At 35.1% G+C, this 22,905-nt stretch overlaps 1 protein-coding gene across 10 annotated transcripts in view; it reads right to left on the bottom strand.

The window, feature by feature from the left end:
* LOC114326081 (rho GTPase-activating protein 21-B) overlaps positions 1–22,905 on the bottom strand; it is an 811,276-nt gene that overhangs the window by 204,134 nt on the left and 584,237 nt on the right. For 6 of the 10 annotated variants that reach the window (XM_028274292.2, XM_028274294.2, XM_028274293.2 and 3 more), the window contains 7 exons: positions 21,324–21,572; positions 16,234–16,572; positions 11,956–12,719; positions 9,525–9,811; positions 5,814–5,963; positions 3,597–3,704; positions 774–1,001 (listed from right to left, as the gene is read on the bottom strand). In XM_028274292.2, the coding sequence (XP_028130093.1) occupies positions 774–1,001; positions 3,597–3,704; positions 5,814–5,963; positions 9,525–9,811; positions 11,956–12,719; positions 16,234–16,572; positions 21,324–21,572 (2,125 nt within the window). The remainder of the gene's footprint in view (positions 1–773; positions 1,002–3,596; positions 3,705–5,813; positions 5,964–9,524; positions 9,812–11,955; positions 12,720–16,233; positions 16,573–21,323; positions 21,573–22,905) is intronic. The other 4 variants (XM_028274297.2, XM_028274299.2, XM_028274296.2 and 1 more) reach the window with 3 other exon arrangements.

Raw genomic sequence — 22,905 nt, 5'->3', positions numbered from 1 at the left:
ATATTTTTTCTCTTTTAGTTAAGAGTTCCGTTTGTTTTTTTTTTTAGTTTGTAAATTGCTTATATTCAGAATAAAGCTTCATTTAAAAAAATATTGTTGTGTTATAATAAAAACTCTGATTTAAGGATTTGATTGAAAGTTTCAAACTAGGTTTTCACCATTTTCTACTTTTGTGGCTTGTTACCTTTTCCCCCAAGCCTTTCAATTATAAATTTGGCGTCCAACGTGGGGTTACCAAGCATAAAAATTTATAATGTAAAATATCAAAATCCAATCTAATTTTAAATTCATCTAATTTTTTGCTTTTCAATGTATTATGATGAAGATATGATTTTAATAAATATATACATCTTCCTGAAAATTTAACGTTATTAAAAAATATGTTGACTGTTAACAGAACAATGATAGAAAATTATTTTCCAAAATAGTGTTAGGATGGAAAGGATGAAGATTAAGGCTTTTAGAAAAAGCTGCGAGTTAGTGGTTAATGTAATTTAAAAAATAAACCGTCCACAAATAGATTATTAGTAGTGTAAACATATCTTATTCTTCTCTGCCCTTACACCTCCTAGTGCTCTTCAATTTTGATTGAACTAAACTATATTCTTAGTCAGTTTTTGAGCAGTGCTTTTCTTGTCAACTATGGAAACAAGCAGATTAAAACGACTGAATACAAAAAACTCTTCCCTGTTATTTAGTACGTTAGTAATGAAGCAAACCAAACACCCCTTTGTGATTAATATAACTCTTACAAGTCCAATCATTACACTCACAATGCAGTAACAGATTCCGTCTGCTGTCCTGGGTATTGGGTGGTTTTAAGTGCCAAGGCCCGTCCAAGTTCAGCTGAGTTGGCCGAATCGCTTTGTGTGCCGGGGCAGGAGTTACAGATAACGAAGGAGTGACAGGAATTTGTTCGACAGGTTCGGGTATTAGAGGAGGTAAATCGGCAAATGGCGGATTGGAAGGCGATCGGGGTAGTTCCGGAGTCGCTGCTGAGTCTACGAAGAAATTGATAGTGTTTCAAGTTATTATTTAAGGGGTTATTGTTCAAGAAAAAGATTTTTATCAAGTTGTTAGTCACAAATAAAAATATAAGAATAGTGTACAATATAAAAACAACATAGACTTTTGTAGTATGTATCGGGTCTAGGACACTTCATCACCGCCAGTTCATTGCCGCCCTTTCGATGCCGCCAATTCATCGCCGGTCGATTCATCGCCGGTCGATTCATCGCCGGCCGATTCATCGCCGCGCCAGTCAGTTAATCGCTAACTGATTTATTTCCGAATTTCCGACCAATTTTCGACAGTTACATTTATTATTTATTTTTAATATTAATTAGGAATTCTAGAATATGACCTAACCTAACCTAACCAAGCCTAACACTACATAAATAATATATTGTATATTTCTACAAAGGCCATTATTTAACACTACAAATTTGGTACTATTTAGTAACAAATTTAGGGGAAGTAGAAATAGAACAGTAAATTTTTTATCTTTTTAATTGTCATACATTTTGAACTGAATTTAACGTCGTGTCCTGTCATCTCCCATAATACAAAATAAACTGACTAACTGGCGATGAATCGGACGGCGGTGAAACGGACGGCGATGAAATGGACTGGCGATGAATCGGCGGCATCGAAAAGGTAGCGATGAATCGGCGGCATCCAAAAGGCAGCGATGAATCGGCGGCGATGAAACGTCCCATTCCGGTATGTATCTATGGAGGCCATTCGAACGAATCGCATTCTCTTGGTCTAATGAATCGATGGTTCAAACCCTGGCCAAAAAAACACAAAAGCTAACGTAGTAGTATAAAATCTAAACAGATCTGATATAGCAGAATACGCTGTGTCTCAGATCAACCTAGGGATGAGCAGTACAGCAAGATATGAGGCTTGCTTAAGGGAAAGGGAAGGGGTTGGCTCGGTGTTGTTCACTCCATAGATCCTTCTGAACGAGCGTGTGCGTTTAAAAAACCGGAACGTACATAGTATGTAGCTTTGTTGAGATCGGATAAATCGAAAATTGGGGTCTACAAAACTATTGTAGGACCAACAATATGTTATGGATGCGAGACATGGGTGAAGGCAGAAAATACAAAAGGAAAGAAGTCTTTGAAAAATAACTTCTAAGGAAGATATGTGGACCTACTATCGAAAATGGAGTATGGAGATCCAGGTACAATTATGTCCTTAAGAGGCACCGATCACACAACTTCACAGACTTCGATGGATTGATCATATAGTGAGAAATCGACAGATTGTTTAAAAGAGCACTAGATATAAAAATTCAGAGGGCAAGACCAAAAGAAAGGCCACGGAAAAGAATGCACGGATTAAGCGTAAGCGCTAAATTTGCTAGATGTTACCACTTGGAGAAGAACGGCGTGGAATCGGTAATGTTGGAAAGGGTCAAGGCTCCTGGCAATTTGTGCTCCAATTGTAGAGAGATAGAAAGAAAGAACTAAATTTATGATTGTATCAAAAACACATAATGGAAATGAGAGGTTAATGATAGATCAAACCCAAATAGAAAAAATAAAGATATACAAATATCTGGGAATCTGGGTTGATGACAAAAATGACCAAAGCAAAGAAATTAAAGTCCGAATTGAAACTACAAGGTAAGCATTAAGACCTTCAAGTTGCCTCTAAGATTGAGGGCTCTAAGATGTTACATATTTTCTATATTACCATACGAAATGGAAGCTTGGACATTGAAGAGACAACACATAAGAAAAGAGACAACACATAAGAAAAATAGAAGCATTCGAAATGTGGTGTTACAGAAGAATATTTAAAATTCAGTGGGTTCAAAGGATTACTAATGTTGAAGTGCTACAACGTTTAAATAAGGAGTTAGAAATTATAAACATTATCAAAACAAGAAAACTGGAATATTTGGGTCATATTACCAGAGGAGAAAAATACGAGTTGCTGAGAATTATTATGCAAGGAAGGATCCAAGGAAGAAGAAGCTTAGGAAGAAGACGCATCTCCTGGCTGAGGAACCTTAGAGAATTATTTAACTGTAGCTCATTACAACAGTTCAGAGCCGCAGCCAACAAAGTGACCATAACCATTATGATATCCAACCTCCGACATGAGATGATGGAACTTTAAGAAGAAGAAGAAAGAGAGAGAGAATAGCTTTATCAATTTTTTTTCTAAAGATGTGTGCTTCTTTCACTCAAGAACAAGCCTTTGGCTGCAGGCCCTCATCAGACTCATATAGACAGAAACGCAAACCGGAAAAGGGACCTGATTTCCACATACAAAATGGTGCAAATCAATTCTTTCCATAAAAGAATCATGACAGAAAACAATTTCGTTTACCATTCACTAGAATCTGCAGACTCCAATTTTCAGAGAAAAACCTACGTATAAGGATTTTCTCTCTGTAATAATTGTCTCTGATCTAATTTATATTCTGGTCAGTCAAGGGTCTAACAAAATGCAAGTGAATAGATTAACTGAGGGAATAAGTAAGACAAATCAAAGACTAAAGGTAAAAATAAAGGATTGAATAGTCACAAAAGTGACTACAAAACAAATACATTGTTTTATTGATTACTGTAGCATACCTTTCATTTTGTTCGGATCATCTTTTGCCTTCCTTTGCCTGTCTGCCAACGAGCCAATCCATGATTCAACTGAATTTGACCGCACTCTTGTTGTCAGTTCTACTAATTCTAAATAACAAAAAAAATAGGAATTAATTACATAGATACATTAATTATTTAGATTAATGTAGATACACCACCTACGCATGCGCGTGTGTGCACGGGTGTTAATGTGCGCACATTCGTCGATGTTTACGTGCGCGCGTGTGTGCCGGTGGGTGAATGTGTGTGCGCGCGTGTGCCGGTGCGTGAATGTGTGTGTGCGCGCGTTTGTATTTTATCTAGACAAGTTACTGAAATCCAATTTACTGTATTTTAATTTATATTCTTCAATGAATTTCAACATTCTCTTCTAAGGCTTGAAATGATATCAAGTGTTGCCCCGACTGTATACAACTGACATAAGAGAGGAAAAACCAGTAAAAACAGTAAAACTAGTAAAAATCCTTCATACAGTTAAGAACCATTCGCTTTTTTGTTATTTTTATAAAGATGGGACACATAATATATTTAGACGTTTATTGAGAAACAATTCTAAATAGGAGGAAGCAATATATTTGGAAAATATGACGTTGTAATTAATGTGACGTAGTGCCTGCACTTTCCAACACGGTAGGAGAGATGGGTTTGACCATCAACGAAAAAAAACTAAGCTCATGGCATCAGGGACTGGTTACAAAGTCTATGCGACATGGGGCATAACTGTAAGTTGTTTCAAGTAATTACAAATTGTGGTAGGACCAAAATCTCTAAAACTTAAATACAATCGAATTCTGTAAGAACAAAAAATAATAACAAGAATTAAAAAGCATTACAACAGTTGAAGCCACATTCTAACCGGTATTTTTCAAACGTAGTAGTATAAAATCCCGAAGTAGTAAGATGAGAGGTGGGGTCTCATGGTTGATTCATTCATTACCGCACCGGACCGGGCAATTGTCGGGAGGTGTAAGACGGTATAAAAACGGAACAGTAAATATAACAATACACTAATGCTTATTTGTCCACCTCTTTAAAAAATATTATTATAACAATTAACAAATTATTTATAAAAATACTAGCGCAAAACGGTTAGGCATCCATATTAAACTTCAATTATAAGATTAGTAAACAAACTATTCACTACAATCAAAAACGAATAACAAAGAGAATAAAATAATAAATAAATTAAGAAAAATCCTTCGAAATGTAAAAAATCTAGCAAGATTTACAGATTCCTTGAATCAAGAGTTACAGAGCTAGTTTGTGTACCAGTTATTATTGTTTATTTCGTTAATTTTTTCTGTCAACTTTTGCCATACAGGCAGCTTTCAAATGTTTCTTACCTTCGAATGCATGGTATGTTGCGTGTGTGCAACAAAGCCCTAAATGAAGCACCATTATTTTTGTTGCTGAACAATTGGCTTTTTTGTCGTTGATATCTTCATCAACTCTTGCATGTCTTTCAAATGTTTGTGTAAATAAAAAATGGTAGAACATGACTGTACTGCATTCTAATGCAAGCGATGTTAAACGTGTGCAACAAAGCACTAACTGAGGCACCATGTACAAATCGAGTGTAAATTAGCGTATCTATCTGTTTAGAATTTTTTAAATTTTGGCACTGATTTCTGTCAGATTTTTTCTTGGAGATGTTTTCTTACTGTTTAGTGAGAGTTTATATATCTGACGTACTTCGGTGATCCTATGCATACACATCATTTAGAAGAAGATAATGGAAAGGCAATGGTATTTGTATCAATTTTTCTTCACGCACTAAACTAAATTATCAATGATTGAGTTTTATCACATTTTCAAGGATTTTTCAATTAAAAGAAACACTGTTAAATATTACAAATAAAATACTGACAATAGTACTACAGTTAAACAGATAATTACACGAATTACAGTAAACTATCAATTCCATACAAGGTGTTTAAACAATTTCAGTATTGAGTGGCTAGTATTTTCAAATAAACAACTGTTTGAACTGTTTGAAGATTTTTTATAGTTACCAGCATTATCCTGAGACTTTGTTGTGTTCCTAGAGCTCATAATCGTTATATGTAGCTCGCCTGGTAGATTTTAAAGAACACAACGAAGTATCTGTTTATACTCAAAAATATTGTAAAACACCCTTGTACATTTATGTTAATCTAACTAGCATTACTCAAAACATCAAACGGCATTCACTCTAACCTGATAAAGGTTTGCCCGATTGGGTTTCCGAGGGCGGAGGACAGTGTAAGTATTTGCTTCCGCTAGAAATGGTGACATTTCCGGAAAGCCCCTTACCGCTGCCACTTCCAAACAAGATTTCGTTGACGCTAGCACTGCTGGCGTTGCTCCCTGTTTCGACCAATAGGACTTTCTTAATGTTTGAACATTTCTCATTGGTGTGGTATAAAATTGGTTTAACGAGAATTTTTGGTTTTTCCGTATAAAAAATTATTTTATTTTCAGATTTCACTTGAGACAGAAGAAGGAGGAAATGATGAGTAGCAGGAGGCAGGAAAGATCAGGGGAGAATATGAGGATTAAAAAGAAGAAAGAAAATAAGGGTAGAGAAAGAAGCCAGGGACGATAGGGGAAGAGGAAAACAATGTGTACTCTGGAAAAGCAATTGAAGAGAATAATCATGATCAAAAAAGGAGGGAAAAGAAAAAAGAAAGAACTAGCAAAATGAAGAGGGAGAAAGGGAAAATGCATAAGAGGAGTTAAAGAGAACATTCAGGAATAATAAAAAAATACTGCTTGAAAAAGAAGCAGTAGAGAAGGAAAAGTATGCGTACCGTAAAATGGGGTGAATAGGAACGGTTTTCAACTTTCAACTGAAAAAAATACATATTGCAAACATAAAACTTATGCATTGTTATTTGGGTCTTACCTTTATCTTTTGATATTTAGATGTTAATAAATTAAAAAGTGAATACTTTAATCACAAAAAAATCAAAACCTGGTGTTCCTATTCACCCCACCAAGTGGGGTGAATGGGAACACCTGTATTAAAAACTATTGTGTTCCTATTCGTACATTTGTAGGGTCAATAGAAACAGGTAAAAAGTGTCATAAGGTGTAAAGTAACATACACCAATAAATATAAAGTTTGTATTGTTGAAAAAATATGTTGTTGAAATGAAAAATATTTTTTAAACTCTAATTTGGCATTTTTCTCTGAAAGACTACTAACCTGTTTATTTAATAGTCTAGGAAACTTGTCTTTAGCTATTGTGGATTCATTTCTGCCTGGTCCTGTTTTTCATTCCTCAACTATTTTGCGCCACATAATCTTCATGGGTCTTGTTGCGTCTTGACATACATTTAAACTTATTGCACAACAGTTCTGATGATTGCAGAAAACCGTATAAATATTTATTTTAAATTTACGGAATCCACATTTGGTCCTTCGAGCCGGATGCTGATAATTAGTGCCCATAATTTGAAAAATTGTATTCATTAATACCACGCGCAGTTGAGAACCCTGGTAGAAGTTTGTTTTGGATTGGAGACGATAGCTAACCGTAGAAACACGTTTTGCAAAGCATGGTTCTTTCTATTCTCTTTGTGTGGATCAATATAATATGTATAATTTGTTGTTAGATGAGATATTGTTTCGTTTGGTCTTACTCTATGGAGATGTTAGATAAAAAAGTCATTTCTAATATGTAGGGTGAATGGCAACACGGTAAATATTATGTTCCTATCCACCCCACATATCTCAAATTCATGACGTGAACAGTAATAATTGTTGTTAACAAAAAAAGTTTACAGATAACATAAATCAAAATACCATCATGTTATATTGTTGTAAAGGTTAGAATGAACAAAAAAACAATACTCTTCAATCTATTTTGACAGACATTTTGTACTTACTGAGAAAGTTTTTTAGGATGAGAAATATCCTCAAAATTATCGACTTTGTTTGCACGCCGAGAACATAGGATCCAGTGACGCCAACAACACAAACCTAAATTTCCTAAAGCCATATCACGTTAGAAAACTTGAAAAAAATTAAATAGCCCAACGAAAGTAATATATATGTTTAGGAAGATTATTGTAATTGTTTTGTTCCTATTCACCCCATTTTACGGTATCATGAAAAAGCACTCACGACAGGAAAACGTAGAATGAAAATATGAGGGGCAATAAAGATTAATTGGAAAAAATGGCGTAGAAACGTGGATCATGACAGGAAAAACAATAAACCTTATTAATACTTTTGAAATATATTAAGGAGGATATTGGGACCCATTTGCGACAATAGTATATGGAGAACAGGGTCAACTACGAGTTATACCAATATTACAACTATTTACCTCTAAGAGGTCCCGTCATTTAGGAAAGCACCAATTTGTATATTATTGCACTTGTATAGAAGTCACAATTTGAATTTTCTTCCTAAGACACGCCTTAGCATTAAATAATTTCGATACTCAGTAGCAAAACCTCAATATCAGTAATCAATCACCAACTTTAAATACGGTTCTTAGACCACTTTTAAATGCGCCGTAATATGCAAATTAGTGCCATCCCAAATGACGGGACCTCTAGCAAGTCAGGCAAAAATACAAAGATTGTGCTGAGCCCACCTTATAAGAATGGATAATGACAGAACACCTAGTGGAACGCTTAGCGAAACTATGGTGGGACGTCGGCCAGTAGGAAGGCCAAGGAAGATATGGATAGACGAAATGAGAGCCAATAATAAAGAGATATTGAGGGTGGATCACTGGAGGAGAGCAGCCAGGGACAGAGATATACTTGGAGGCGGATGCTTAGGAGGCCGTTCTCTCGTCAGCAAGTACGTACAACGTACAATCAACGGCTCCAACACCAGAGCCAAAAACCTCCTAAAAACACCTTGCAATAGGCGCGGAAATAGACTCACCAGGATACCCAAGAATAAAGTTCCATTCCCTCCAGCCAATCTTCTACAATTGGCCAGAATCGAACTTCCTGATGAGTACTACGACATACTAGACCAAATCCCACTAATATATCGCAGTTAATCATAAGCTGCATCCCTAAACGCTGATCCAAGAGCCGTTCCTAAAAACAAGTAACAGCTATATCCACGTTGGTCTTGCTGGTTGTAAAAGGTTGTCACAACTCTACTTTCACCATCACTTTCTCCTTAGCTTCTGTGCTAACATAACAGTAACATCCATTCACCTTCTAAGGCCCCCCACTCCACTATCAATTTTGCTTCTCCACTTGCGTTTATTCTAAACGCCTCATACCACGCTCCTGAAACGAAGACCTCGTACCCTGAAGAGGTCTAGGCCTAAACAGGGATAAAACAACGTGTCTTGCTTGAGGAGGCCGAGGAGTGACTCGAGCTGTAGCGCCATAAGAGAGACACAAAGAGAGAGGGAGAGAGAAAGAGAGAGAGAGAGAGAGAGACAAAGAGAGAGAGAGAGAGAGAGACACAAAGAGAGAGAGAGACATACAAAGAGAGAGAGAGAGAGAGACATACAAAGAGAGAGAGAGAGACATACAAAGAGAGAGAGAGAAAGAGAGAGAGACAAAAAGAGAGAGAGACAAAGAGAGAGAGAGAGAGAGAGAGAGAGAGAGAGAGAGAGAGAGAGAGACAGAAAGTTGCATTTGAGTGCTTTCTGGGATCGACAGGAACTAAAAGTTAAATTTACTCGAAAGAAATATCCTGATACTTTATTTGCGAAAGATCTTGCTTAATATATCTGTGACAGGGCGAACTTATAGAATTAACGCGACGTAGGAGGAGTCGGATAAGAGATTGATACTCAAATGTAATGATAAATACATACTATTATTTTAATATTTTTGTTAACGTTACACCAATTTTATACCACTACAATTGTAAAAGACAATACTTCATCGACTTACAAAATCTATTATGACTCTATGTCTGCCGAATTAAAACCAACTCACCTGAACTATCTAAAGACCTGCTATCCCGCTGTATCCTTTTCAAAATTGAGCTCGACGAATTTGTAGACGTCAAACTGGGATCCTTCCTAGGCTCCGAAGCTTTGATTTCATAGTCTTGCGCCATTTCGGTGACGTTAGGAACTAACTTTTTGTTGCTGAGTCTCGCCAACTCGCTTCGCGAAAAATTGGTTCGATTCGCCTGAACCGGATCGTCGTCGGGTAGAGGTCGTCCCGATTCGAAATCTTTTGCTCTTCGGGAGACTATTTGAAGAGGAGGTGAGTATACCCTAAAAACGATTAAATAATATACTGTATCTGTAAATTTATGAACATCAACGCAAATATTATATCAGCTGACTCAATATTTTTTAAGAAACGGAGAACACAAATGGTTTGTTATGTAATAATTCATGTGACATTCTGAGGTCCAGATGTCCAGTTTTTGTAAAAATCATCATCCCTGAAATGATCTAATCCACGATTTGAACAGCTTGTTAGTTTCTGTTTCAGATAATGTAATAAGATAGTGTGTAGTGACTGTTTTAGTGTTTATTTCCCCATATATATCACGTATAGATATCAACTCAGATTTCGCAGTATTCTCACAGTATATAGCGTATGTAACCACATATCTTGTATCTTGTAAGACCAATAATGACATATGCATCAGAAACAAGACCCGATACAGCCCCAACACAAAGACTACTGGAAACGGCAGAGATGAGAGTACTGAGAAGAATTACAGAAAATACCCTGAGATCGAAAGAGGAGTAAAAAATTAGAAGACAATGTAACGTACAATGTATAAACGAATGGACACTAAATGAAAAAAAAGAAGAATGGAATAACCACATAACCAGAATGGGGAGAACCTTCGATAAAGGTATCAATCCGCCAATGAACAAGCATAATTGCTCATAAAGAAGAAGAAGATGAACACCTTCGTTGGAAGAGTGCGAAACCCGTGATATTTCTAGGATCTGTCGATATCACCACAATGTAAATGTTTCTAAATGTTGACAGTCTAGTTGACATTTTAATTGCCTAATTAGTTTAATATTTTTATCCAATATAGGAACTCTGTTATCGACAAGTAGTGACGTTGATTATAGTTACTTTCGAGTATTCGTTACAAATTAGTTAGTTTTGTATAAAGTAATCATTTACAGGATTCGTTACTTTGATTACTATGATTAATTATTTATACGGGAAATAAGCCATATAAATAATTAATCATAAAAATGCCACAAGGAAATAGCTTCAGAACAACATTTGATTACTATGATTACTTTTGTTACTTTTGTATTTGAGTACCGGTAATCATATCGAGAATCGTATTTCTCAGTAGGTAGGTATTTTGTATAGGTATTTCCATATAACAACGACCTTCACCGATCTGGTTAACGGATAAAAATGATTTGACTACTATTATTACTTTTGTTACTTTTGTATTTGAGTACCAGTAATCATATCGAGAATCGTATTTCTCACCCTCACACCCTTAAAACGCAAAACGCTTCATGCCGATAACGATATTCGATAACACTCGTAAAATACCGGTCCCGTCCGTTACTCGCTGGGATACGATTGGTACAAAGGAATCAAGTGTACTGGTTGTAGATACAACAGTTGTTACTCGCTCTGATACGATTGGTACGAAGTAATAAAAGTAGATACAATAGTCGTTACTCGCTCTGATACGATTAGTACGAAGTAACGAAGTAATCAGAGTAATCAAAGTAATCAAAGTAACGATTTGCCTCTCTGTATAGTAATCGATACTTTCGGTATTCGTAAGTAACGAGTACTTTGTAACGAATACATGCTTTTTCAACATCTCTATCGACAACACATTTTTTAAGTTTCCCGCTAACGTTGCCTTTTCCGTGTCTCTAACTGTGACTTTCGGAAATACTCCACACAGGACAGCTTGGGTGGGGAAGTTCGGATCTTCGACAAGGTACATTCCACTAACTACCAGGAGACGTCCTACGGACCACATTGGACCATGGTACAGATGAAAATAAGTTATAACCAAATAAACAGCCAAATCGGTTTAATGACTCCTATAAGGGTCTTACTGGCTTTCATTAGCAAAAAGTGAAATTCCAAAATTAAGAAAAATTCAGCCAAATTAGTTTGACGATTTTGAGATCGAATAAAAAAACTCTAAGCGCGGTTTCACACACTAAGAATTTTGAACGTGCAATGGCTTGAAACGTTCGGTGAAGGGCGGTGAAAGGAGAAAGGTTCTCAAGCCACTATTGGAATGTCATCGTGCATTTCAAACATCGCACGTTCAAAAATCTTAGTGTGTGAAACCGCGCTTTCATCTACAATTGGTTAGTCAAATGCCTCGTCAGGTTTACTGCTCTTACGGCGCCGTAAATTATCGCCCGTGTGCCCTTAGCCTAAGTAAAAATATACTCACTTTCTGTCGTCATAATACGCATCATCGACTGCAGATCCATTAAAACTTTCCATGTTGTCAAAACCAGTGGGAGCCATGGCCGCCTCGTAGATTCTCTGCAAACCCACATTTTCCCTTTCTTTCGGAGAAGTGACACCCCTTTGTTGAGGCATATTGCTAACAGCCCCACCTTGTACCGGATAACCGTTCTGATTAGTTCCTCCACTGAGATCTCGTTCATTATCGATATCGTTTTTGACTCTCATAAAATTCTGGTGGCTCGGTTTCGAATTTCGTTCGGAGGGTTTGTCCCTTTCATTCGGAGGCCATACTTGTTTCTCCATCTTTTTAGGCCTACTGTAAAATTCTTTCCTAACATCGGATTGGTCCACAACGTTTACAGGTGTTCTTAGGAATTCTTCTTTCTGTTGGACGCTTTTCCTAAAGCGGTCCATTATAGCCGAATCATCAGTTTCATGCCCTGTTAATGTTAGATTAGAACCATAGGAGGTCACGCTATCTTTACTGCCATCTGTTATCGAAGACGAGAGGGAAGACGTTGATTCTCTTCTCCTCTCGACTTCGATGCTATGTCTACAGCTGGGATTCTTTGACATGTCGTTTGCTTCGGGCATGTAGTTACTACTCTTGTATACAGTCTTCATGTTGTTGTAGTTGTCCTGACTTACTGGTTGTAGACTACTGTATTCTTGATTGTAATGCTCTGAATCTGACAGGATGTTTCCTTCACTTGCCCTGCGGCCCATTTTCTTGTATAATGGAACCTAAAATAAACAGAATTCAAAAGTATTAATTGGGTTTCTATATTTCAATGTAACATAAAACTCTTAGACATCTTATCAGGCGATGACTATCATATTGTGTGATATATTAACAATCACAGCTTGCTTTTCCAAAGAACTGTCTGTCTTCAAAATTTGAAGTTGGACTAGGTGAAAAATAATACATGTTTTAATGTATTATTTTTCGACTTTTCTTATTAACTTTTTTTTAATTTTCTTTTTTTCTTTTTTAACTCCCCAACAACCGGCGCTACTGAGAGTCTCATGACGCTTTGAAATCCTTTTACGGCTTTTTGAAAACTTATGAAAGCGTACCATTATGTAACATATTTCCATCCGTGAGTAAGGAATATCGAAAAATTATCCCTCTTAGACGGCTGAAGGAGGGGGGGGGGGGCAGATTCGAAAACGTCCAATTGAAATTGCAAATCGCTTGGGCAGGTATATATCCACGCATCGCGTAATACTCGAAAAACAATTATTTAACAATTTAACTAACCGCCGAGACAATCAGTCCTATTCTGTAACTACAAATCGAATAGAAATGAGAAATCGAATAGAGGTCAGCAAGTCAGATCGGAATTTGTAGGAATTGGTATTCTGTAACTCATCTAGACCTCTACTAACTATCAGAACGTTGAGTAGAAATTGATTTTAGTCCAGAAAGCCACTGCGCATCCGCTAGGAAAAATATTCCGATTCGGATTTTTTGCACAATCTTACTCCAAAAGGACCCCTTTTAACAAATTTGCATGTTGCCAGGACCAAAAGTGGGTCAAAAATTTTTTAAACGTTTTTTTTTTTTGTTTTTTTCCTAAAATTATTTTTTTTGCATGGAACAAAGTTTTTTTGGATCATTCCAAACAGAAAAGGCCTTTAGTGACATTTCTCTAATGTTTTTTGCAATACAATATTCAAAACTCCTTTGTATTTTAATTGCTAATCAAGCGTGCGCGACACTATTTTCCACCGACAGTATGGTGCAAATGAAAGGAATAAATTCGTTATTTCGTAAACTGGCTACTTTAAGGAAAAATCCCGAAACAGGTCGATTTTTATTTTTAAGTTATGATATTGTGGCATATATGGTATACTAGTGACGTCATCCATCTGGGCGTGATGACGTAATCGATGATTTTTTTAAATGAGAATTAGGGTCGTGTGCTAGCTCATTTGAAAGGTTCTTCAATTCTCCATTCAGTAATATAAACATTTATATAATTATTTATACAGGGTGTCCTTCTACTTCGTTTTTTTTGTCAAATAATTTAATTTAATAAAAAATTTTTGGACACCCTGTATAAATAATTATGTAAATGTTTACATTACTGAATAGAGAATTGAAGAACCTTTCAAATGAGCTACCACACGACCCCTATTCTCATTTAAAAAATCATCGATTACGTCATCACGCCCAGACGGATGACGTCACTAGTATACCATATATGCCACAATATCATAACTTAAAAATAAAAATCGACCTGTTTCGGGTTTTAAAGTCGCCGGTTTACGAAATAACGAATTTATTCCTTTCATTTGCACCATACTGTATACACATGCAACGGTGGAAAATAGTGTCGCGTACGCGTGATTAGAAATTAAAAAACAAAGTTTTGAATATTGTATTGCAAAAAACTCTTCGGGATTTCATCAACCGATGTTTAAAGAATATCTACCTACCTTACATTCAAATTTTAAGTTTTTCATATAGTTTTTTAAGGTTAAAAATGGCCGATTTCGCAATTTTTCAATTTTTAATCGCTTATATGTCAAAAACTATCAACTTTAGAGAAAAGTCACTAAAGACCTTTTCGGTTTGGAATGATCCAAAAAACCTAAAAAAAAATTGTTCCATGCAAAAAAAATAATTTTAGGAAAAAAACAAAAAAAACGTTTAAAAAATTTTTGACCCACTTTTGGTCCTGGCAACATGCAAATTTGTTAAATAAAAGGGGTCCTTTTTGAATAAGATTGTGCAAAAAATCCGAATCGGAATATTTTTCCTAGCGGATGCGCAGTGGCTTTCTGGACTATTTCGACTATACAGGGTGTCCAGAAACTCTACCGACAAACGAAGACAGGAGATTCTTCAGATAATTTTAAGATAATTTAACCCAATTCACTTAGTCCGAAAATGCATCCTAAGGGAGCCAGAGCTCTTTGAAGATGGCGTCTTATAATTAGTTTTTCTTAAATGCCTCCAGAACGCTTCTATTTAGAAAAACAAAAATTGGTACGCGTATTTATCTTCATGATATAAATCTAATCCATCCACTGCAAATTTTAGTACCGATCATAGGCGTCCGTTTTGGGTAGGGCAACGGCTATTTTATCGCATAACTTTTTTATCTTTAACTTTTGTGCATTTCTGACACTGGATTATTAAAGTGTGAAGTATTCTAGTAGTACTAAAAGGTACTCTTGTTTTAAATCGGTAGGACACACCGTTTTCTAGAAAAATCGATTTGAAAATTTTTCGCTTTTTGAATTATAAAAAAAAATTTTAAAAAACTGTTTAGAAAGACGAAAACTGGTACATTTATTTATATTCTAGAGATAAATCGATTTCATTAATTGCGAATTTCTAGTACTGGTCATAGGCGTCCGTTTTGGGTAGGTCAACAGTTATTAATTTTATAGCATAACTTTTTTGTCTTGAATTTTTGAGCATTTTTGACACTAGATTATTCAATTATGAGGTATTCTAAAAGTTACTCTTACTTTATGTTGGTAAAATACTTCGTTTTTTGTTGAAAAGTTCTTTCAATTTTTTTTCAAACTCCAAAAACGAAAAACTTTCAAATCGATTTTTCTAGAAAACGGTGTGTCCTACCGACTTAAAGCAAGAGTACCTTTTAGTACTAGAATACCTTACAATTTGATACTCCGGTGTCAAAAATGCATAAAAGTTAAGGACAAAAAAGTTATGCGATAAAATACCCGTTGCTCTACCCAAAACGGACGCCTATGACCTTTACTAGAAATTTGCAATTGATGGAATCGATTCATCTCTGAAAAGTAAATATGCATACCAATTTTCGTTTTTCTAATTAGAAGCGTTCTGGAGGTATTTAAGAAAAACTAATTTCATGACGCCATCTTCAAAGAGCTCTAGCTCCCTTGGCAAGCATTTTCGGACTAGGTGAATTAAAAATTAAAAATTATCTGAGGAATCTCCTGTCTTCGTTTGTCGGTAGAGTTTCTAGACACCCTGTATAAGCCCTGTCGAGATCACATTTCGACATCATCATTGATCTTGACGCTTGCGCGTTAGCGTTATTATTGTTGTTTTGACGTTGACGTTGACACATCGATACTACATGGCTTGTAAAAAAATACACATACGTTCATATGAAGAGTGTACCAACATAACAAAAAAAATTAGGCTAGTAGCGACGCTTTCTCTTGGCGAACCGCAAGACTTATTGAACAACCTAGTATAAACTATAAACAACTAAAAACTATATTACTTAACGGTAAAAATTCTAAAACTTACCTGGGGTGCGGCCCTAGACCTTGCAATCCTTTCTGTATCATGAGGATGAATCTCTGCGTAGATCTCTTGCTGAACTCTTCGTCTAGGAACGTTATAATACAGATTTTCGGCGCTGTGCTGTGGCCTTTCGTAACCAACTCTTTGAATTGGGTCTGCTGCTAGCGCGTACGGTTGCTGTTGTAGAGACTTCCAAGAGATGGCATCGACCTGGAATCTTTCCGTGGGCACGTTGGCTAGACGTTTAGATATGATTTGTTGAGCTGTGTGTTTATCGAATGGAGGAGCTTCTGGATACACTTGTTGATTGGACGCTGGATTGTAGGCTGTCTCGGCGAAGAACTAAAAGAAGCATACGTAGAGAAATTAATTACAATCATTTTAGTAATAAGCAGTGTCAGACAAATATGCTAAAGTGCATATGCATTTTCTTTTGAATTTTACATATTATATGTACTGGTACATTTAAAAAAAAATACATATATAATACGTTTTCAAAACGAATTTCTTTGTTGATTTATACAGGCCAGCGTACCTACTATTTATTGGGACCGTGTAAGTTCGGAAAAGCAACACGGTTTCATAGCTCAGCTACATTTTTAGCTTTTAATTATATTGGCCAATTATATTAGTCCTGGTTGCTGGGTAATTGTCAAGGCCATAGCCCAAAAAAATTATAAGAAGAAAAAGTATCTAATATTAAGGTTATGTTATTAAAAGGTAAACAATTGTATGTAGTAAATAAAATTAATTATTAGAATGCACTACTACAAGCAAAATATACCCCCCTCTGTGGCTCAAGGGTAAGAGCGCCTACCCTTGGATCGAAAGGTCCGAATGGTCGTGAGTTCGAATCTCACCAGGGTCAGAAATTTTTCGTTTATTATAAATTAATAAATGAAAATATTTTCTGTCCTTGTGGGATCGGTACTCACCGGAGGGATCGCAGACGTTCGGATACAATTAGCGTCTCCTTGCAAAGACAATGACGTCGACTTTGCAAAGTAACAAGACACTTACTTAACACACACATTACTCCCCTGAGTTAGTGATAAGTTATAGTCTAAAAAATCATCATGTAATTGACTGGCCAGTTGGTTGCTTAAACCAGTGCCAATAAAACACACAAATGCAAATTGTTACATGCAAATGTAAAAAGTGTATCAAATAAAAAATATATATAATAATTGCATATCATATCAATATTGTGGAGCAACATATAATTTTTCTTCTTCATTGGCAGTAGATATTAAATATAAGTCAATTTGACAATTTCAATTGACAATATGAATTATTTAAGAAAGTTGCAAGATTTCTCCGCTATTCGTATTCGTTTCTCGTATCCCCTCCAAGTACTTGCACACGGCGAATAGACCACTGAATATTTTATTTTTTTTTTTCAACCCTTAAAATTTGTTTAAATTTAAAGAAAAGTTTTCCATAGATATTTTAGGCCTTAGTAAACTGAATTATAATTTTTATTGTATTATATTTGTAATATTTTTTCAGTAAAACAGTTATAAACATCAGAATTTTAGATTTACACGTCTAATAATAAAAAAATCATATCAGCCTTTTTTTGTAGTTTACTATATTATTCTCATTGAGTAATGTTTATTATAAACAGCATTTCAGTATTCAGTAGAATGAGAATAAGTGCACAAGTAGATGTATTTTTTTTTTAATTTTACATTTGTTTATTGCGATGTGCATAAAAAGTTTTATATTTTAACATATTTGGGTAAAATTATTCCACAGTAACTAATATTTTTACGAACATTATTTTGGAGAATATTACAGATATACAAATAATTTTAGATAAGATTGTTGCAACGAGTGAAGAATTTGGTCTGTCACTAAACATAAAGAAAACAAAATGCATGGTTATATCAAAGAAAAATATTAGAAACATCAATCTACACGTAAATAATAAGACGATAGAACGAGTTCAGAATTATAATTATTTATGGATAAACATTAGTGAAACAAACGATTATACCAAAGAAATACGAATTAGAATAGAAAAGGCTAGAAGTGCATTCACTAATATGAAACAAATATTATGTAGTAGAGACCTCAGCCTAAATCTTAGAAAGCGAGTAATAAAATGTTATGTATTTTCTGTTCTTTTGTATGTTGTGGAGACATTGACTCTTAATAAACAATGCCTCAATAGATTGGAAGCATTTGAGATGAGGACGTATCGAAGAATGCTGAGAATCTCCTGGACAGACAGAATAACCAATGAGGAAGTACTAAGGAGAATACAGAACAGCAGGGAGATACTGGATTCCATCAAAATAAGAAAACTTCAATACTTGGGTCATATAACACGTGGTGTTATACTGATATGAACTCCTAAAATTGATTATGCAGGGAAAGATTCAAGGAAGGTAGGAGAAAAATGTCCTAGCTGAGAAATCTCAGAGAATGGTTTGGTTGGATGCAGCTCAATTGAACTCTTTCGGGCTGTAGTGTCAAAAGTTAGAATAGCAATGATGATTGCCAACCTTCGTCGCGGAGATGGCACGTAAAGAAGAAGATTTTTAAGAATAAATATAAAAATAAAGTAAATGAAATAATTGTGAAATAATATGGCCATAACTCATTAAAGCAATTAATAGGTGAAAAACTTATTTATAGTTCTGTTAAAATTGAGATAAAATTGTGTTTAAGCAACAATCGGGGTTCCATTTCATTTCCTTCGATATTTTAGGAGCTTCTAAAAGGTTCAGTTATCCAAAAATTTTGTTTGGAATGTTATGTAAAAATTTTACTGTTTTCTGAAGGAGAAAAGGAAGGATTAGTAAATTTCATGTGATGGTCTAAATTTGATTTTTCTGTGTTACATATTAAAATAGTTGATTCTCTGCGAAAGGATTTTCATTGTTCGACCTGTTCGAATAAATCCATTCAAACATATAAAATATTTAAAAATATTTTTAATTTGCCAATAAGAGTTTAACTCAACTCTTAACAATAATTTGCCAATATTATAAATATGTAAATGACAACAGTGTAGCGCTTTTTGTGTACATAAAAAACATATATTTAGTTTCAAAAAATACTCCCCAAATACAAGGGCACCCGTCCACAGATCAGAGTAAATTAAGACGTGGACCAAGCCACATATCTGTTGGCAGTTCTCAAAATTCCGTCAAGGAAATTACTGTGCATTTATATTTCAGAAGTTTTCAAATCGTTTCCTGGTAGCCTAGACCTCAGGGTTGCCACATTCCCACACCTCTACAGTCAGGATCTACGTGAGAGTGATTTGGGTGGACAATAGTGCACACAGACATTCAGAAGACATTGTAACTAGTAAGTAATATTGTAGCTCTAGGAGTTTGTTTATCTTTATTTTGTTTCGGACGGGTTGTACCAGACTGAAATGAACCTAACCTTCATTTATTTGGCATCTGAGATTATGTTTGAGAGTCACAGTGTTGCCACACTTTTTTGTTTATTTCTTGTAAAATTTCAATCAATAGTATAATGCACAAAAATAATAAGATTGTATAAGCACGTTTAAAATATATATTTGTAGTCTGAATAAGTTATAGAAACCAAGGCTATTTTTGGGAAAACTTGTTTAGCAGTTATTTTGTATAACAATTTTAATTAACTTTGAATGAAATCTACAAAAAATTTAAATTTTAATTAATTTATCTATTAATAATAATAATTAATAATAACCATTTAAATTATCTTTTATTTAAAAACATTTTTTATTCATACAATTTATCTTTATTTATCATTTTTATTTATCAGTTGATCTTCATATAATTATAACAATTTTAATTAACTTCGATTTAAAATGCCTCTTTTGAGCTTTTTGTATCCAGTATTTACACTGATATTGTACTATTTACTTTTCAAAACTTTACTTTTTTGGTGTTTCAAAACTATTTTCTAAATGTAACTTTATGTAATGTGATAGTATGAAAAAATTGAGGATATGGCAACGGTGTCATATGTAAGTTTGGATCCAATATTCATTGCTAGTTTGTATAACATGTCCTTTTGTTTGTATTCATGTCCTAGTTGTTTGAACCATTTGTATTTTATCTCATTAATACATTCTTAGTATCTTTGGATAGCTTTGTGAACCGGTAGTGTAAGATATTCCTAAATTACAGGTAAGAGTTCTCATGTTTGTATCCAGCCACTTATGTTATACACTCTTGTACAGTAAGGGAAAAAACCCTTACTGTATAATATAATATGTATCCCAAATATGTATATAATTTAAGCATAATTAGGTCGATACAGAAGATGTTGTTTCTATAATCACAAACAAAGCGAAGCTTGATTGATGGAGTTTGTTTAGGTAACCTCGCTAATAAGTAACGATACTCACGTACCGTTTACTTTCAAAGTCCAAAATAAAGATTGATATAAAAGCCCGAAGAGGGGTAAAAGAGAGGCATTAATATTTCATTAGTAGATTGTTATTACAGTTAGGATTTGTGCGAGATGGGTGTCTGAATGACTACCCCGTGAAACAACATCTTCCTAACCTTACGATTATGGATGTTATAAACCTTTAAATAAAAGTATAAGTTAGAGTCAGTGTTTCCTTAGTTCCGATAGTTGGCTCCCTTTCCGTCCCTTAAAAGACATGGCGATCCTGCCAGGATGAACCTGGACAGCTGAGGCGACATGGACAACTGAGTCGACATCGGCAGCTGGACCCAACACGACACTTTAGCATTTTAGGACAATCCTCAAAAGACAATTTGTAAATAACAGTTATTTATTATAATACTATATTACTTTATGTATTTGTCCAGTTTATCTTTGGTTTTGCTAACGATAACTTGATGGACTAAAAAAGAGATGATTGAATTAGTGGCCTTATTATAAAGTACTCTTGAGAAAGCAGGAAAACCATTAGCTTCGACAGCGAAAATAGCTGCGGGACGGGACAGATAGAAAAGTACGGGACAGGACAGGAGCCTGGTAGAAAAGGTTTTATTTGTTGAGATAATCTGTATTGTACATAATGTAACGTATCAATCTTTTGCAATTTATTAAAATTGTTGTTTTTCCCAAAAGCAATATAGTAGTCATGGTATAACAGTAACACTTACCCTTTGTAAAACGTCTTCTTCCTTAGGAACCACCAACAGATGAAGATATTCTGGACTCTTGACGATCAATTGCACCACCTCGGAGTAAGATCTATCTTTGACTGCTACACCGTTAACAGCGATCAATCGATCACCCCTTTGTAAGCCGGCCTGTCTAGCTGGACTCCTCTCTTTGACGTTCTTTACGAAGATGGTGTCCATGGGAGTGAGCAGAGCACCCACTGCAGCGTGCCGCGAAGCATATTGCTCCTAAAATATAAGAGATAATTTAACTTTGGTTTAGAAGTGACTCGTTCTGGCGAACAATCATTCAATTGATATAAATAATCACACTTATGGTAATGAGTGTTTTCTAATTCTTGAACTACATAATGTTAATGCAACAACATTTTTAGGAGATATGTGCTGTACTCAGGGCCGGACTAGCTCAAAAAAGGCGTCAACCTTAACTCTAAACGTAAGACGCCAGGCCCCCTATCTTAAGCTTTTAAATCAAAACTTTTTTTAAAACCTAATGCGTTCTAGGATGCGTACAGGGATGGGAACTATCGCCAATTCTTTTAGAGGAGGTGCCAATTAACAACATTAGATATGCGGATGACACATCATTTTAGCCGAAAATATTGAAGATCTTCAGAGCCTTGTGAACAGAATAGCGGCATATGGCCAACAATACGTCTAACAATGAACATCAAGAAGACAAAATTTATGCGAATATCTAAAACTCCAAGAAATAACGAGAATCTCATAAACTGAACCAATGTAAAACGAGTAGACGCATATTATGCATATCTTGGAGGTTCCATCCATTACATCTAGTAACGCGACAGTTCCTAACCCGACAAATGGTAACAGACAAAATTCGTATCGGCGACAGTTCGTAACACCGACACTTCGTAACTGCGACAGTTCGTAACTATACATATTCGTAACGGTACAATTCGTAGCACCAACATTTATTTTTTTAGCAAATTTAGTAGGTATTACTGAATTTGATAAAAAAAATCATTTTGCATACATTCTTACATTAAAAGTAACGATACTTTTATTAAGACCACTTCTTTTTAGATATATTTCACATATATTTTTGCATATATTCTTATTAATATCACATAGGTCTGGATCCCGCGTATGAAAAAAAAGTTGATTAACAGCAAGCTGAAAAATTGTTAATAGCTTAAGGGTGTCTAGTCAGACAAACTTTGATGTATGGGAACAGTGGAACAGAGGAAGTTTAAATTGTGGAACAGGTTAAAAATTTGGAACGTCAGACCACGAAAACGTCCCATGTATTTTGTCGGACAGAACTTTCAATTGATTTGTTACCCCCTTAAATTAAACTCTCATGCAAAAATCAGACTGCTATTTGTCACCTGTCATAATTCCTGTCATTTGACATGTTCTACGTGTTCCACTCATTAAAATGCCCAGTTGGTGATAAATAGCAGTCTGATTTTTGCAGGACAGTTTAATGAAAGGGTAACAAATTAATTGGAAGTTTTGTCCGACAAAATACATGGGACGTTTTCGTAGTCTGACGTTTCAAATTTTTAACCTGTTCCACAAATAAAACTTCCCCTGT

This window comes from Diabrotica virgifera, chromosome 4 (genome assembly GCF_917563875.1).
Source record: "Diabrotica virgifera virgifera chromosome 4, PGI_DIABVI_V3a".
NCBI classification, from domain to species: Eukaryota; Metazoa; Arthropoda; class Insecta; order Coleoptera; family Chrysomelidae; genus Diabrotica; species Diabrotica virgifera.
Note: the sequence above shows the minus strand (reverse complement) of the source record. Positions and strands in the feature narration are given on the sequence as shown.